This window comes from Coenobita brevimanus, chromosome 93 (assembly GCF_032717465.1).
Source record: "Coenobita brevimanus isolate Jiangsu-jjx chromosome 93, ASM3271746v2, whole genome shotgun sequence".
Taxonomy (NCBI): domain Eukaryota; kingdom Metazoa; phylum Arthropoda; class Malacostraca; order Decapoda; family Coenobitidae; genus Coenobita; species Coenobita brevimanus.
Window position 1 is genome coordinate 30598896 of NC_137046.1, and position 19512 is coordinate 30618407.

The 19512-nt window shown below is 43.2% G+C and overlaps 1 protein-coding gene across 1 annotated transcript in view; it reads left to right on the top strand.

Moving 5' to 3' along the window:
• LOC145412393 (uncharacterized) overlaps positions 1-19512 on the top strand; it is a 55026-nt gene that overhangs the window by 11149 nt on the left and 24365 nt on the right. Inside the window, 3 exon segments of the mRNA XM_080282282.1 lie at positions 10755-10838; positions 11109-11197; positions 16921-17100. Of these exon segments, the coding sequence (XP_080138408.1) occupies positions 10755-10838; positions 11109-11197; positions 16921-17100 (353 nt within the window).

Sequence of the window (19512 nt, forward strand, 5' to 3'; positions counted from 1 at the left end):
ATATATATATATATATATACAGTATATATACAGTATATATTTATATACGGTGCTCGTCAGAAGTATTGAGTGCCCTGCGTCCCTCCTACGAAACAAACCATTCAACATTGAAAAAACATGTATATAATGCATTATATTTACCTTTAATGCTTGGTAGGGTATCCTTTGTGCTTCTTCACGGACCTGAGACGTCGTGGAAGTGAAAGGGCGAGGTTCCTCAGGTGCTGGGATGGTATTTTTGCTCAGGACTCACGAATGTCTGCTTCCAGCTTAGGGAGAGAGCTCACGTCCTGCCCTTGGAGATTCTTCTTTATGAGGTACCTGAGGTTTTCTGTTGGGTTGAGGTCTGGGCTATTGCCTGGCCAGTCTTTCATGAAGGAGACCTTGCAGTCACGAAGCCAATTGGTGACCAATTTGGCTTTATGAGCAGGTGCACCGTCCTGCTGAAACACTCGTGCACCTGTGAGCTTGAAGGACTCATGTAAATGATCACAAAGAAGCTCCAGATAAACATCCTGATTCACTCTGCAGTTCTTGGGAAGCACAACAAGCTTCCCCAAACCCTTCCCAGAGAAACAGCCTCATACCATAAGTGAATCAGGGTGTTTAACTGTGCTCTCCACGTAACTGGGGTCAAGTGGGTCACTACCTTTGCGTCGGTACACGCGCGCTTCTCGATTACAGGTAACTCTAAACGTTGCCTCATCAGACCACAACACTGACAACCATTGGTCCTCACCTCAGTTAAGGTACTTGTTAGCAAAGGCAGGCCTACGAAGTCGCTGGTTACGTGTAAGAAGAGGCTTTCTCACAGGCCTGTGACTTGTGTAACCAAGTTCATGGACTCTTTGAGACACCGTGTGCACTGAAACTCACCAAACACTTCTGGGTTGCTCTCCTTAATTTTCCTTGCACTCACACGAGGATTAGACTCCACTGCACGTTTTAACCCATTAACAGACCTCGGGGAAGTTTTCCTGGGCCTACCAGACCACGGTTTCTTTGTAGGAACGTCACCACTATTTTCCACTCGAAAACGGGTTCACCACCTTCACACTGTCGATTGAGCCACGCCAACCAAATCACTAATTTCCTTCGTGGGGTGGCCTGCCTCCTTTAGAGCAATGATCTGTGATATGATTTCACTCAAAAGTTCACGGGTAGGGGCCATAAGAAAGTGGCGAAAGCCAAAACACTGCGGGACACTAGGTAAAAAATGGCGCAAGAAGAGAGGGAGGAGCGGCGGAGTTCCTCTCTCTCATGCAGCCTGTAGGCAACTGAGGCGGCAGCCAACCAGCGCGCAGTAAGGCCTCAAGCTGCCGTGACGTCATGTTAGCGGCCCAAACATCTGGCTCAGTTTTTATTACCAAAAAAGGGTGATTCTATTCTGCCAAAAGTATTGCGCGCCCTGACATAGGCTCTCGATACTTCTGACGAGCATTGTATATACAGTAATCACTCTAATATCCGGACGCCCAATATCCGAACATCCCCACTATCCGGACATAAGAATGTTTCATACTGTACTTTTTTCCATACTATACTTACCTCATTTCACTCTTTAATGTCCTTTATTGGTGTGAATAGGGTGTTAGGAGCTATGCATGTGCAGTAGGAAGGTGTTTTTCTGAGTTAGGCTAGGTTAGGGTCCATAAGTACCAGTCCAGGAGCCAGTCACCAGAATGTTTATTATTGTATGAACCTACTTCTAAACCCTCATTTTATGTTTCTTTTGCATTTATTTCAGTCATTTATGTGCCTTATTGGTGTGATTTGAGTCTTAAATAGGTGCTATGCATGTCCAGAGGGAGTTGTATAGGTGTTTCTCTGAGTTAGGGTCCATAAGTACAAGTCCATAAGCTGGGGCCCAATATCCGGACAGAACCAATATCCGGACCTACCTATGGCTCTATTACGTCGGATATTGGAGTGATTACTGTACTGTATATACACACACACATATATGTCTATCTGTGTGTATATCTATCTATGTGTCTGTGTATCTATCTATCTATCTATCTATATACACATACATAGTGGAGTCTCTTTTATCCGAATATCATGGGACTTTCAAAGTTTTGTTTAATAAATTTTTTTGTATAAAAGATACTGTAATAATATGTAGGATACAAGGAAACAGTATTATACTCACCCATCACTCATTTCTGGCGATTTCTAGCTCACCACCACCATCAGCACCTCAAAAGTCACTCAACCATCACCAAAACGCTTAATACATTCTGATAACTATGTATGTAACTGCACTTTTGTAACTAACGGAAACTGTCAACTTAAATAAGTCTTCACTCAAATAAACTTAAAAACTTCACCAAAACAATTACCTAATTCACTGTTAGCAATTCAAACAAAAAAAGTCTTATTCAATCATTTCCACATCATCCATATCTTCCGAGGTGGTGGATGCAGGTGAGGGAGTGACTAGTGGAGCAACCATAAACTAATGCTAGTGGCGCGAAACAAGCCTGCCATGTTTGAATTTTCGGATAGATTTCAGATTTTTGCGGTTAATCAAAATGAGAATGTTTTAGTAACTCTTACGGTTAATGGCATATTACGGTTATAAGAATTTCGGATAAAAGAGACTCCACTCTACATATATATATATATAGATAGATAGATAGATATATATACTGTATATATATATATATATATATGTATGTATGTACAGTGCATCCCCCTAGTACACGAGTATTCGGGCGGCAGAGGACGTCGCATACTAGGAATTCGTGTACATAAACTTACGGGAAATACTACATATGGGCAGCACCCCCCTGCATAGGCAACCCTTGAGACGCCTTTCAGACCTAAGTATTGTACTATACGGGGAAACTATCTAAGTCATAGTACCTAAGATAAAGTAAGCCAAGATTATGGCTTTACTAGGTAAATCAACAAGGATATGACTTAACTAAACCAACAAGAATATGGCTGCTCACCTTCACCCAAGAGGACAACAGGCGTGATGGAAGTAAGAAGAGGTTCCAAGGCAGGATGAGGCACCTAGCGTGCATCTCGTGCATCACCTACCACACCTCCCGACACACCACCTTCCTCACCACTTTCGTCACCAGCACTTTCGACACTTTCACTAGCTAATGCACTCACTTCATTCATAAACCTTTCAAAGTCTATTTCTGACACCTCAGACATCAAATCATTCTCTTGATCGTCCTCAGGATATGGCTCTTCTGATGTTGATGGGAGTGATCCTCACTTTGTTCAAGCCGAAGAAACCGAGTGATGAATGTTTGCTTTCGTCTGTTTTCTTCCTGGTTGTACTTGTCGGTGTAGTAGCGGAAGGTTCTGTCCAGTGAAGACATCACCTCCTCCACTCGCAGCTGAGAGCATTTGATGTCCTTGAATTCTTCCTTGAATTTATCAAGGGCACACAGTACCCGGCTGATCTCCGTCATGAACAAATCTTCACTCTCCATCACTGCTGTTGCTGGCTTTTCTGCGCAATCTCCTGCTCTGTGTCGGCCTCGTCCACTCGCTGCACGATTTCCTGAGGATCCTGCTTTGCTGCTGCCGAATGTAAACCCCTGATCTCCTCCAGCGAGATGGCCTGAAACCCAGGCACAGCTTGTGCACTTGTAAGATGGCTGCCTCGGCAGCGACCAGGGACTGAAAGCCGCTTCCCGGTGCGATTTTACACAGGTGCGGTACGAGGAGGCGCCAAGCATGGTTAATTTTTGCAGTGGTTATATCTGCCCAAGAGGACAACAAGAGAGTGCTGGCATCCTTGAGGTTGAATGACCGTCAAAAAGCCATAATAGTCTTCTCAGGAGTTGAAGTTCGTTGTGCTGGTGCTGTGCATGGTAAGAATGAAGCGGGTGAAGCGGGTGGCAAGTCCAAACCATCCTCGGCATCCATGACATCACTCCCAACTGTGTTCAAGTCAAGAACTGCCTGCAGTTCCTCACAGCTGTCGGTCTTGCTGCAGAGGTGATTGTAGAAGCGTTGGTGGTATAGCTGCTTGACCGTTGCAATCAACTCCTGGTCTAGCGATTGGATGAGAGAGGTCGTTCTTGAGGGCAGAAAAACGATCTTGCATTCCTTGCTGAGGTCTGTTAGCCAGATTGGATGACTTGGGCCATTGTCGAGGATGAGAAGCACCTTGAAGGGGATTCCAAGTTCCCAAGATTTTGTCCTGGCATCAGGGATGAAATGCTGCAACAGCTACTCGGAAATGATGCTACTCGTCATCCAACCATTGGAGTTGCTGTACCAGTATACCCTGCTGTCATCCATGCAGCGCAGATTCTTGTAACATCGGGTGTGCTGCAGTATGCACCACAACAGGACGCATCTTGTGTGAGCCTGATAAGTTCATGGCGAGCATGACTGTTATCCTGCTCTTGTCAATTTTTCTGCCCCGGGCCTGGCGCTGGTGCTTATTAATATAAGTACACTTTGGCATAGCCTTGTAGTATAGGGCTGTTTCATCAGTGTTATAAATTTGGTCCCTGCTGTAGCCGCCCTCGTTGATCATCCCCTTTAGGATGGCTGGATAATCCCTGGCCGCCATTTCATCCGCTGATGCATGCTCCCCCGTAAGGTGAATGTGACTTAGTTCCTTCCTCTTCAGAAAGCAGCAAAGCCATCCCACGGAGGCTTTAAATGGTTTCTTTACAGCAAGCTTCAGAGCTGCAGCTTTGTAGAAAATCTTGGCCTGGTCCCTGATGTAGTGCCTGTTCAGTGGAATTCCTTCCTTCTCCTTCCTTGGGATAAATGTAGCCAGGTACCGCTCCATAAGAATTATAGCCTGGTTGGTCAGCATGTTTCTCCCGTCCAATGCCACCATCCCATATGTCTTCACAGTCTTCTTTATTGCCTCCCTGTTAGCCCATATAGTTTACACAGACGATTCTGCCAAGCCTAGTTCCTTGCCAATGGCCGTGTTACCCTTTCCATTCTCCTTCTTCCTAATTACTTGCATCTTCATGGCATGGGTGATGCACTTCTTCTTCCTGGAGAAGGGGGCAGACATCCTGGCTCACAGAAAAAATAACCTCGGAGTACACGGGGACGTACCTGGAACAGCGAGTGTACCCTCTGTGTGCATTTGGTTCCTCTGTTGGGACTCTCACCACCCTCCAAGCGGCGCATGTGGGCATCGCATGACAAGTGAGCAGCACCGACGTCACAAGGTGGGCAGAGCGTAAGTAACTGTTATTGCTACTTGGGGAGGCAGTGTCGCGTACTCGGGGTAACTCTGGATTTGGGCCACTCTTCATTGCCCATCTCGCTTACAAGGGGTTCAATTCGTGTACTAATAAAAAATACACTGAAATTTAAAAAAGAAATTAGGTCCTCGCGTACAAGGGAGATCGCGCACTCGGAACTCGTGTACTATGGGGATGTATTGTATGTATATACAGTATATATATACTGTATATATATATATACTGTATATATATATATATATATATATATATATATATAGTGTATATATATATATATATATGCAGTAAATCCTCTTATTTCGACGCATTTTACTTCGACGCCTTGTTTTTCGCGCAAGAAGAAAGTTTCTGAGCTGTCTCACAATTCGTGAATTTCCCTACTTTTCAATGCTCCCAGCCGGCAGCTGACGGCGCATACCGATGCTCATTTGTTGGTGGCCATCTTGTGACCACCCTGCCCTCTGCCGATACAGCAGTGGTACTACAGACCTACGCCATTGCTTGTTTTTGTGCTGTGCTTGCCTCATAGCTTCTCGAACCACACCTGGACGACCGCGCTTCGACTTTTGCGATGGAGTGTGCCAGTGAAGTACAGTGCGCGGAGCAACGAGGTGAGGGGGATGTTGCAGGGCCACCGCAGCGGCCTAAGGTGAAGCGGGCGTACAGGGTTGGCCAAAAACATCGGCGGTATTCAGCTGCCGACAAGGGAAGGATTTTGCAGCTCCTTCAGGAGGGGTTGACGGCCCCTGAAATACGTCGCCTGACAGGGGCTCCTGAAAGCACTATAAGGACCCTCAGGAAGAACATGGAAACTCTCAAAAAGCAGGTGAGTGCATGTTAAATAATATTTACATTTCATTGTCTAATGATCCATTAGATGATACAATCATTCCCAGATATTAAAAATTTTCTACATTCTTCACCACATTAATCGCAGTTACACAATCGATTTTGTTCTCCACGTTCACATTAAAAATATTCAGTACTGTGCTGTAATGAAAATCGTTAACGTTGGTTACTGTACTTATAAAGTTACTGTACATTATACCCTTAAGGGTGTACTGTTTAAGTGTTGCCTCATAAAAAAATTAAACATCAAATTATTTCTTCTGTATACAGTTGATTTTTGGGTGCTGTTATGCATGTGTGTTTATGCCAGTACAAGTAATTGTCCACAGGTTACGATCCAGGCCAAGTTCTTCCCGTCCAACAAGACAGTGATTGTGGAGTTGTCTGTGGTAAGACGTGTCATGGCCATAACAGGATACCTTGTCTGCTGGCTGAACGGCCAGAGCTGGGCAGGTGTGAGCATCTCTACCAGGGCCATCAAGGATCAGGCCCTAAGGATACACGCTGCAGTTTGCAGAAAGAAGAATATAAACCCGCCACCCACGTTCAGAGCTTCGTCAGGGTGGCTCTTCAGGTTTAAGAAAAGGTGCGAGGTGAGGTGTGTCCCTTATCACGGCGAGGCGGCCTCTGCTGACGTAGATGCGGCTGCTAGCTTTCCAGAGGAGGCACGCAAGATTGTTGAGGAGGGCGGGTATTCATGGCACCAGGTCTATAATTGCAATGAGACCGGCATCTTCTGGAAGCGGTTGGCAAGATACACGTACCTGATGAAGGGACAGAGGCAGGCAGTCGGCACTAAGATGAATAAAGAGTGGCTGAGCGTCTTACTTGCAGTGCTTCTGGCTCACACAAGATGAAGCCACTAATTATCCACAAATTCCATAAACCTCAGCGCTACAGACACTGGGACAGGAAAAACCTCAATATTTACTGGGAGGTCACACTGCTAGGTTACATGGTCGAGAGTCTGTCGCACGAGTGGTTCGTCACACGAGTGGTTCATCCCTGATGCACAGAAGCACTGCAGGAAAATGAATCTGGCATTTAACCCGTACAGCGTCGGCCGATTTGGCTTATATGTACACGCCCAGCGTCGGGACTATGGAAAAAATTTTTATTGGCTAGATGGGTCAGAAATGCTGAAAAAACATGAGTTTCATTCATGAAAACGTTCGTTTTCAACTCGGAGATTGTTTTTTTTTCCCATGTCGGGCATTGCCGAAAATTACGTTTCCCCCCCCATAGAGTTTTACAGCCCTTACGTAATTCGGTCGCGGCTAGTCAACAACGATTTTCGTAAGCCTTATCCATTTACTACACATGTCTAAGATACCAAAATACTTACAATAGACTAAACTATTCACAAAATATACATATCTTGATATATTATATATTGTAGGCATAAAAATGTAACATAAAATGCAGATGAAAGGTATAGAAATTAGAGAAAAGTTACTGTAACAGAAAAGTAAGGTATTTGGAAAAAAAGGAATACTAATAAATAGATAAAAAAAAAAAAAAACGAGTTTCACAGATCAAGTCACTCAAATCCACAAGAAAATACTTTTTTTTTTCGTATATAAGAATGCTTACTTTTCATTCCCATCCCGTAGACTTCAGAGATTTTACGTATATTTGGTGGGGGAAAATAAAAATGCAGTTATGACAATTCTAGGCTTACATTTTCGTATTCAATGCTTACATAAACAACCCCTGTTACTGTTGGTAAAGTTATTTCACCTTTCATCAGTTCTACTCGTTTGCCAGTACCACTAGATTCTGATGTTTCACTTTCGTTATTAGGAGGTAAATACTCATCCTCACTATCACTATCCACTAATGATGCATCGCTATCAGCATATACCACACTTTCACTCATCTTAGACGATACAGTATCGTCTAGAGCTTTGTCTACTTCTTCTTGGGAGAGACCGGAACGACGAGCTTGAGACATCTTGACAGCGTAAAAGCTCAACTCAGAGTGATGGCCTAGGTAGGCCAAGGAGGGGGTAAGGGAGGCCTGGAGGGGTCAGGTTGTACAGTGAGACAGTGGAATGAAACAATGGTGTTCATAGAAGGTCGCGTTCACACTGTCACGACATGTAAAGACTTACTACAAGTGCGAGAATATGAGGTGGTATATATACCACCGCGACGCTCTAGTCACTGGGAGCTCAGGTGGTATATATACCACCGCGACGCTGTACGGGTTAAGGTTGTCCTATTTATGGATAATGCAAGAGCACATGCCAGATATCTCGTTGACTGTCACCCTAATGTCCATGTTGTATTCTTACCACCCAACACAACTTCAAAACTCCAACTCCTAGACCAAGAGATCATCGCCAACCTTAAGAACATGTTCTGCTCTAAGTTGCATGACAGACTCAGGAAAGAGACAAGTGACAACACAATTCTGCGGGAGATGCAGGAAGAAGAGGAAGATTCTGATGGCGGCGACTACCCACACCGCACACCTGCAACCGCTCCAGTCTCAGGACCTTCCCAGCAGTCCACAGGCTACACCAGCAGCAGTGTCTCCCAGGCCAGAACAGTCTCAAACTAGTCCAGAGGAGTCCAGACCAGGCCCGTCCTCAAGGCCAGTCTAGTCTCCTAGCGCACTCACACCCCCGCCACCACCTGCCAATTCTCGACCTGCCATGACAATAAGTCAGTTCTGGAAGGAATTCAGCATAAAAAATGCAGTGGATACCATGGTTGAAAGCTGGAACAAAATTACCCCAGCCACTATAGCACACGGGTCACCTGACTGTGGAAGGTGAGCGGCAGAGGGAAGACACTCTGGCGGCCGCTGTGGAAGCTATCAGAAACACAAGCCAAGACGCAGCAGAGGTGGACGAAAGACAGAACTTGACACACTACAACCTAGACTCAGGTGTGGTAGACATAACAGAAGAAGAGATGAACTCTAGTGAAGAGGAGAATGAAAGGCCAGAGCACATTGAATAAACACTTAAAATGATATGGGTTATTGTTTTACTCACCGGAAATGCATAGAAGTGGGAGATGATTAGTTGCCGGCAGATACATCCAAGGCCAGGAGCAAGTCCAAACCAGATAAATCCTTTGATAAAGTCCCCCAGAAATCGAAAAAAGACCTGACAGATGCGGAGTACTGGGAGTTTCGGTTTATTGGTGGCCGGATTAGAGGACTTTTACTGTATATATGAGTATATATATATGTACAGTATATATACATATATATGTAAAATGCACAGAGTTGTTCCACAGGTGCTAAGTGTTGGGGGTCATTTTTAAGGTGTTTGCTCTTTCCAGTTACCTTTTTTTATGTTATTAAATTTGTCAATACTTTGTCTTCATTCACACAGACTAAGTGATGGCCATCATTTACCAAAACATTTTTTTTTTTTTCCCTTCCCACCCAGGGGTTACTGACCCAAATGTTACGGTAGTTATCTTTGTGGGACTACCTGACATTGTTCTTTTTCTCCAGAAATCTTTAATGGAGCTCATTCTTTTCATACATGGCACCCTGAATTACCTTCAGGAGCTTGGGTTTGGTATTACCACCTAGAAAAGATCTCTTCCCTGTTGAGCAAAGTGTTGTTCTACATTGGACCCAACCTACAGTCATGTGTGCATCACTGGTCTCTCGTGGAAATCCTAAACCTCATTAGTCTTTGGCCATGAAGACACCCCACTTAACAGAGGATTAGCAGCTTCTCTATGGATCCCAGTTAATAACAGCACTGACCATGGGAACCAGAGTCATGGACTGTAAGGTGATGACTTGTTTCAAGACATTGACAGTTGTTGTATGAGACATGGCTGACATGACAACATTAGCCCCATCTGGTTTTGTAATGATGAGTTGCAAACTGAAAAACACCTGAGACGAGGTCATTATATGTGACATCAGGAAAAAGGGACTGAATAGAGAGGATGCTAGAGATCACACAGCAAGCAGAGCTGACATTAGGTGACCAAAGCTGATGCATGCAAGCATGTTGGAGCCTTTATAATTGGACCTAAGCGAAATGAAGTGAAGGAGAAATCTTTCATACCCCATCATTCTAGATGCTCTTGACAAGGTCCAGCCCAAGATAACTGCTCTCTTTTCCTTTTGGTGTTGCAGCAAGCAAGGCTGCACATGTAAGTAGCTGTGGTAGTGACTAATTTACCAAGCAACAGTGTATCACATAAGGTAAGCATCACACCATGCTTTCTTTAAATGAATGGATAAGACATTGGTATATCAAGGGAAGGTTGCATTGTATCTGGAAATAAAAAATAATGGCTCCTATCCTCAGATGTTTAAATCTGGGAAAGCTCCTCCTATCACCATTTCATATGCCTAGGTGTTGTACAGTGTCTCAAAGCTCCTTCATTAGGTTGCCTCACGCTTCACTTGCTGTAATGGAAAAGTGGGTTTTTGGCTTTGCCTAAAGCTGTTTTATTTATCTGATAATTAATGGAAGAACTTTGTCACTCAGGTGTATGTGAATATCTTTTATACAAAAAGATTTATGCTAATGGTATTGATTGCGATTTGGAGCAAGGATGATTTGTGAATGGTTTGTATGGTCCATTTCACTTGAATGCTTTCCCATTTTTTTTTGGGGGGGGAGAGGGGGAATAGGGGTGATGATGCTGATGGATATAATGATTATGATGATGATTACAAACATTAAACTGTTATATCTGGTATATCATCAGAACTGGAACGTCGGATGGCAGAATACACCGGGAAGGATGCTGCACTATTTGTACCATCAGGCACTATGGGAAATCTCATATCAGGTAGCATATGCTTGCTTGTTTAGTGTACACATATAACACTGACATAAAGCAGTTTTTATTTGTAGGTTGTTCTGTAAATTATCTAAGAAACATATGGCAGATATACAATATTTGCTGCCACCACAGCCATCTATCTGATAGATGGGATGCATCTTTTCCTCTCAGAATAGATTGTGTTCTCTTATACTTCCATTTAGAGTAAATCCTGAAGTAATGGCCCATTCTTAATTTATCTGAAGGATTGTTGTAACGACATTACATGCATTGCAGTCTTGAGCCACTGTGAGCGACGTGGATGTGAGGTGCTGCTAGGGGACCAGGCTCATATCTTTCTATATGAACAAGCTGGCATGGCTCAGGTCAGTTTACACTGTTGCATACATAGATCAAGAATACTTTAGATAGGAGTTGAATATTGTATTGCATTGTATAGTACTATATTGACTGTAGATTTTTTTTTTCCCCTAATAGTCCCCCTATAGTGGATGACCATCTACCATCAACCTGAGATGTGTCACATGAGAAAAATGCGGCTACAAGCTTGGTTGTTAGCCATGCACATACAGTACAGTCCTGGATATCCAATATCCAGATAACTGGGATTACCAGACATTTGGGAAAATTCACAGAATGATTAAGAAAAAGAGAGGGGCACTCTGAATGCCCCCACACCACAGGATAGTCATGTTACATGAGACTGGGTGAAGTTGGGCAAAGTGAGGTGAAAGCATTTCTGGTCAAGGTTGTTTCCTAGTTAATCCCCTTCCCAGCCCTCTTTTCCCCCCTGTCTCCCCTCCTCTAATTCAGTCACCCTCCTCACCTCCATATGATCCACAAATCACCAGTCAGCATACTGCTGCCAGTCAGTGGACAAACTATCTCACTGTTGTGTTGTCGTGATAGATGGCATCATGGAGATTTCTACACTCCCTGATGCGTAAGGTGTAAATTAAATGAAACTGCATTTGTGCTTACCTTGAAACAGAAGTTTGACATATGTAACAGACTCGAAAAAAGTGAATATTTTGACCCTGATAACAGAATATAATGTAGGAAATTCTACAATTTATGATATCAAGGCAGGAACCCAGGCTCAAGGAATTTTTCATGAAAAGTATGATGAATATGTCTATTTGAAAAAAGGCTTACTCTTCATCAGCCAGAAGTGTAAGATCTAAACTTAGCAGTGTACAGATGGTTTTGCTTAGAAAGATCTTGAGGAGGAGTGCCTATTTCCTGTCCATTTATACTGTACAAGGAAAAGTGAGAGAGTCACCATAAAATGCATATAAAAGTTGAGTATGATTATGCTAGTAAAATGCATATAGAAGTTGAGCGTGATTTTACTGCAGGATGGTTAAATCTCTAGCTGGTCCAAAAGAAAAAGTGCCAGAAGGGTTGAAGCAAAACAAAGACTGTGTAACTATGCTGTTATGCACTAATGGAGCAGGCATTCACAGGGTGAAGTTATTCATTGTGGGTAAATATGGTAACCTTTGCTGATGCTTTGTGTACTATTGAACACCAAACAAGGCATGTGTGGTACAAGTATGGTTTTCTGCCTAACAAGGGAACTCTAACACACACCATGTAAAGTAACCTTGGAATGCATTTGTAGTGGCAGAGAAAATCTATAGTCGTTCTATTTTATGAAGGCAGTTTGGGTGGTGCGATTTGGGACCTCACACTGTTAGCTCTGTTGTCACATCGCCGCCGACACACGTGTAATTATTTGTGTTCACCTCTCTCTCTCTCTCACTCTCCTATTTTAAGCTAGTAACTACTTATAAATGAATTTTAAACACTCTGTATAGATGTAATTCAATAAAAAAGCTATAGTATAGTATAAATCTCATAAGACTTGTCAGAGTTGCTTTTGCGACGTTGTCAGGTGGTGACACGAGGGACAGCCCTGCGTGAGTGGGTCATACTCGGTCAGTCTCCCGCCATGGAAGCTATATAAAAAAAACGCACCTATAGACTTTTACCTCAGAGGTGGTGTGGAAAAAAGTCGAAAACAAGAGAGAAAATAAAGAAAATACAATTAGTAGTAGTTAATATAAATATGAGAGAGAGAGAGAGAGAGAGAGAGAGAGAGAGCACGTGTGTGGCGACGATGTGACAACAGAGCTAACAGACTGAGGTCCCAGAGCGCCCCACCCAAACTGCCTTCATAAAATAGAACGACTATAGTTGATAGGAATGAAGATTTGTTTTGTTGGACAAAATTACTGTGCCATATTTATTTTCTTTTCTGCAAAACAACTGAATGGCAAGTAAGAGTTGGAATGATAGCAGTCACATGGGGAAGAATTAGATGGACGGGCTGCGGCCATATACGCAGCTGACGTGTGAGCTCAGGGGTCTTGATAATTCTGCAGTACAGCCTTTCTTTCCATATTATCAGCACACCAAAACTGTTCAAGATTTATTTCTTACTATATAAGACGGAAGGGAGTGCAAGGAACAGAATGGTGGAATGAAGAGGTGAGACAGGCTGTGGCACAAAAGAAGAAAGCATACAATGAATGGATGAGAAATAGGGGCGTGGAAGAAGTTGAGAGGCGGAATAGAGAGTTATATGTAGAAAGGAAGAGAGAGGTGAAAAGATTAGTAGGAGAGAATAAGAAGATAGTGGATGAGGAATTTGGAAGGAATTTGAGTGTAAAGTGGAAGGACTGTAAGAAAATGTTCTGGAAAGAGGTGAAGAGAGTAAGACAGGGTGGCAGTGAAGTTAGAAGGGGAGTGAATGATAAAAATGATAGATTACTAGTGGAGAAGGGAGAAATAGTGAGCAGATGGAGAGAACACTTTATGGAATTGTTGAACATAGAGAATGGAAGTAATGTGAGTATAAGTGGCTGGGGAATGGCTGGGAGAAGGAGGGAGATGAGTAGACAGGAAGAAATCAGTAGGATAGAAGTTGTGGAAGTCAAATTGGAGAAAGCCCCAGGAATTGATGGAGTGTGTGATGAAATGCTGAGGCATGGGAGAGAGATAGTAGTAGAATGGATGTGGAAGATGTGCAGATTGGCCTGGGAGGAAGGTAGAGTCCCTGAGGATTGGAAGTCAGGTATAATTATTCCCCTGTTCAAAGGCAAAGGGGAAAAAGAAGTGTGTGGTAATCATAGGGGAATTTGTCTTCTTAGTGTAATAGGAAAAGTGTATGGTAGGATACGTATTGACGGAGTTAGGGATGTACCAGAGGAATTAGTTGGAGAAGAACAGGGAGGCTTTAGGAAGGGAAGAGGTTGTGTAGATCAGATTTTCATTCTTAGATCTTTAGTAGAGAAGTTTCTGGAGAAGGGAAAGAAGTTGTATGCGACCTTCATGGATTTGGAGAAAGCATATGACAGGGTGGATAGACAAGGATTGTGGAAAGTATTAAGAATATATGGAGTAGATGGGAAGTTGTTGAATGCTGTGAAGAGTATGTATGATGGTGCTAAGGATGCAGTGCATGTGGATGGTGAACTGAGTGAATCTTTCTCTTTGAATGTTAGGTTGAAACAGGGATGTGTCATGTCTCCATGGTTGTTCAATCTGTACTTGGATGGGGTAATAAAAGAGATACCAGATAGGGCAGTGGATGTTGGGGTGGCCCCAGTGAGAGAGGGTAGTGTTTGGAAACTCCCTGTTCTGTTGTTTGCAGATGATACTGTGTTGTTAAGTGAAGATGAAAGGGAGCTGCAAGGCTTGGTGGATGAGTATGGGAGAGTGTGTAAGAAACGGAACCTAAAGGTGAATGTAGGGAAGAGTAAAGTGATGGACTTTGAGAGAGGTGAAGTTAGTGAATGTATGGTGAGGTTGGATGGTGAGGAAATGGAAAATGTGAGTACGTTTAAGTACTTGGGTAGTGTGATGAGTAAGTATGGAAGTTTGGAGGGTGAAGTGCTTGAAAGGGTACAACAAGGAAGAAAGGTTGCTGGTACCTTGAAAGCAGTGATAAGAAACAGGGAAGTGAACATGGAAGTGAAAAAGTTACTACATGACAGTATTGTGATACCAACTCTAACTTATGGAAGTGAAGCTTGGATGTTGTTGGAAGGACACATGTCAAGAGTGAGAGCAGTGGAAATGAGTTATTTAAGAGGAGCCTGTGGAGTCACATGGAGAGACCAGCTGACAAATGAGGATATAAAGGAGCGTTGTGGTGTGGATGTGGATGTGATAGGGAGCATTAGGAGGAACACACTGAGGTGGTTTGGCCATGTGGAGAGGATGGAGGGTGAGAGGCTGATGAGGAGGGTGTATGTGAGTAAGGTGGAGGGGAGGGGAGAGGAAGGTGGTGGCCGAGGATGAGATGGAGGGATGGAGTAGAAAGGTATATGAGAGAGGAGGGTGAGTTGGGAGCAGGACAGTGAAATGACGGGGGACAGGGCAATGTTGAGGTGATTTGTTTGTGGCCACCCCTTACGGGATTAAGGCGTCTGGCAATAGATAGATAGATAGATGAAGATACTCCTCAGAAAGTAGTAGTAGATCACATGGTCCTGCCTGTTCTTTAGCTAGAGATATGGAAATCTGGCATCAGGCATTCTTTTTAGAATGTGAATAAGATATGAGTAACTTCAGAGGAAGGCCATTTGGCTTGTGAAGTATTATAATTGATAACAATTGGCAGTGCACCACTACTTGGCACACTTGAGACTGGGATGATGCCTCCTGTCAGAGACAGAATCCATCAGGTTCCTGGTCTTCACTGGATTAAAATTGTTCCATACCTTCATGACCTCACCAGAAGGGGAATGGAAAACAGTCTCATAGTGCCTTTGCTTCCTCTTGATGATGGCTCACAGGTTTTCAGTGGGGCTGAAGTGTGGAGGATTACCAGGTCACTTTTGCAGAACCTCAACCTGACAATCCCTGAGCTTGGTAGTGATGTCTTGGTCCATGTGGCAAGGCACTCTGTCATGCATAAAAATGTCTATTTGGCACTGCTGAAGCTCTTGGGAAGGTGATCTTATAGTAAGTGAAGGCACCCAAGATCATCACACTCTGTTTAACATTCTTTATGGTGTAGTGCAGGTTGAGTGGATTATTGTCACATCTGTGGTAAATGTTCCTAGTCACTATCAAGGTCAACTCATTCATCCATCAAATGCATCTCCACTTGTCAACATATCACCCACTGTGTGTGGCGCAAAATTTGACCCAACGCTGCACTTTCTGACAGGTGAGGAGAGACTTAGTCACAGGGTGGAAGCTGCAGTAACCAAGGTTGTTGTGAATTATGCATGATACTGTACATGTGGACAGATCAGAGTGTATACGAAGGTTTCTGACTTTCACTTCTCTTGCAGAAATACATAGGATTGCCTCTGGTTGATAGTGGATAATGTTGTGAGTGCACGGAGTTATCTTGTGTGACCTGCCAGTGCAAGGAGTATGGAGTATGGGGAGGAACATCATGGTCATCCAAGTCGTTGAACTGCTTGATTCATCTCTGCACTGTCTGCTTTGCCAGTCCCACAACTCTTGAAATTTCTTACCCTGGACAGTTTGACTGGTGCAGGGAGATTATGGTGGTCAGCTGATCATGAATAGTGCTAGTTCTTGCCCATACTGAGAGAAAAGTTCACAGAAATGCAAGCAATTTCAGGAAGAAACAGGGCAGGAATGTGAAGTACGCGCACACTAATCTTCACCCTACCAGTGCTTAAAAGCGACAGAGCTGTCTGACTCATGATGAGATGAGGGATGCCCATACCTACCGGCCGGAGGCATGATAACTTACTTCTACTCAGCTAGGTAAAAACAGTGGCAGGATGAACAATATTCTACCAGAGTTGCTTTCAGGGAGATTTTGCAGGACGAATATATTACAGGGACTGTATGTGCAGAAAATTGTACTTGTGAGGTAGAGTGGTGGGTGTGGAATTGTGGGGAATGGAATGGTGAAGGAATGAGCTGGGCATGCTGTTAATTAGTTCTGTCACCATCATGTATTTTTTTTTAATTTTCCATGTTTCTGAACCTTACCTCACCCTACCTGTTGGTGAGGAAAAGAGGCAGGATGTTAGTGATGTTGATGATAATTATGTGAAACTACATGGATTAATAATAATATCATAATTACCAGCTTGGTGGAATACAGCCTCACATCATCCCCACCAAACCAGATGGAACATTTAATGTGGATGAGATTACCTCCAGGCTGCGAGAGGAGGACATTCACTGCCCCAGAACTTCTCTTATTTGCATAGAAAACACCCATAATGTTTGTGGTGGGAAAGTTTTGCCACTTCAGTGGATTGATGAGGTAAGATGATTATTCGACTTGCTGAAGCTCTGTAGTATGCTTATCCCTGGTTTTTGTTAGGGTATGAGTAGCACAATTACCAGTTATAGTACAGTCTCTTAACTATACAAGATAGGTTATGTAGAATCTTGTCATGCTAAATCTGTGACATATATTTACCTGTAAAGTAGGGGTTAGTTTGTGGGAACTCATTTTTCCTTAAAAATATTTATAACGATTGGTTTTTATCAGTATGTTTGCCTTATACAGTATACCTGTGGCACCATGCATACTGAGGTCCGTAATGGAACCCATACTGGCAGTTCAGAAAGGAGGTTGTGATAGGAAAATTGCTTAAAAATGGTTTGTTAAAAATAGATTTAAAATTTTTAGAAATCCTCTTCTGTCTTCCTTTCCTTTTCTTTCTTTCTTTCCTTGTATTTCTGCCTACGGGTGACTTCACACTCCCTCTTCTGTCTTTCTTTCCTTCATTCTTTCCTCTTCCTTCTGCCTGTGGGTGACTCTACACTGAGTGACAAGCCAAATGGTTACCTGTACACCAGGAAACCATTTACTATGCTGGGTGGTAACCATATAACCAAATTTTGGTGCCTGGTGGTTTATTGGGTAATTATTGCACTCCAGTCAGATTGAACCAGTGAAGGTTCATATCCAAGGGGTGGTTAGGGTTGATTGCTCATGTAATGCCACTCAGGGATGAGTGAGGCTGGTCACTCTCATCTTAAATATCAGGACCAACTGCCTAACCCTGGGCTCCTATGCTCCTCATGAGGCAATGTAGGAGTGGATGATGGAAGGATGGATGGATAGAAATACAAGATGTGAAAGCTGTTGGGTGGTAGTTAAAGAAGTGGGAACAGTCACCTTTCTTTGGGACTGGCTGAATGAGAACAAACTTTCAGCAAGAAGGAAAGGTACAAGTTGACAAACAAAGGTGAGAGTCTACCTAAGCAGGGTGTAAGCACAGAAGCACAGTTCTTGAGAACAACAGGAGGGACCCCATGAGGCCCAAATACTTTTTCAGTATTGAGACCAGTGAGGGCAGAAACTACATCAACTGAAGAAATATTAACATCATTTATAAAGAAGTCAGAGGTGGGAAAAAATAGAGGAACAGCATCAGAATAATCTAAGGTGGATTTGGAGGAGAAAGTGTGAATGAAATGTTCTGCTTTCTCAGTAGAAGAAACAGCTATAGAGCCATCAGAGCAGTAAAGAAAAGGGAAGAAGGGTGAAATAAAGTTGTTAGAGAGGTGTTTGGTAAGGTGCCAGAAGAAGCAAGAAGTTGAGTCTGAGAGTTCAGAGCATTTAGTACAAATGATATTATTTATAGCAGAGCGCAGAACAGACTTAGCACGATTCCAGGTAGAAACATGAAAGAGGTGAGATTCAGGGGTGGGTGCTGGGGAGTATTCTGATTTTGTGTCATTAGTTTTGGTTAAAGATTTGGGCTGTATGCCAGAGGGAAATTTGGCTGGCCGCCTCTTGTCAGCATTCTCCAAATTTGTGATAAATATTTTACTTATCTCTATGCCAGTGCAAGTGAGTACAGCTTGTGTGTTGAGGAAAAAGTTGTTTTTGTATTCAAATAAGTCTAAGAATTTTAGGATGTCTTTCAAAGGTGAGTGACTGGTTACAGAGCGTGACTCATGGGTAAGTTTGAGAGTACTCCCTGTCTGGAGTGAAGTTTTATATATATATATATATATATATATATATATATATATATATATATATATATATATATATATCATCATCATCATCATCATCATCATCATCATCATCATCATCCAATCCTACATTGCCCCATGAGGAGCATAGGAGTCTGGGGCTAGGCAGTTGGTCCCGACATTTAAGATGAGAGTGACCAGCCTCATTCATCCCTGAGTGGCATTACATGAGCAATCAACCCCAACCATCCCTTGGATATAAACCTTCACCTGCTCAATCTGATTAGAGCACAATAATTACCCACTAATTAGCATATATCATCATCATCATCATCCAATCCTACATTGCCCCATGAGGAGCATAGGAGCCTGGGGGGCTAGGCAGTTGGTCCCGACATTTAAGATGATAGTGACCAGCCTCACTCATCCCTGAGTGGCATTACATGAGCAGTCAACCCCAACCACCCCTTTGATATAAACCTTCACCGGCTCAATCCGATTAGAGCACAATAATTACCCACTAAACTACCAGGAGCCAAAATTTGGCTATATGGTTACCACCCAGCATAGTAAATGGTTTCCTGGTGTACAGGAAACCATTTGGCTTGTCACTCAATGTAGAGTCACCCACAGGCAGAAGGAAGAGGGAAGAATGAAGGAACGAAAGACAGAAGAGGGAGTGTAAAGTTACCCGTAGGCAGAAGGACAAGGAAAGAATGAAGGAAAGGAAGACAGAAGACAA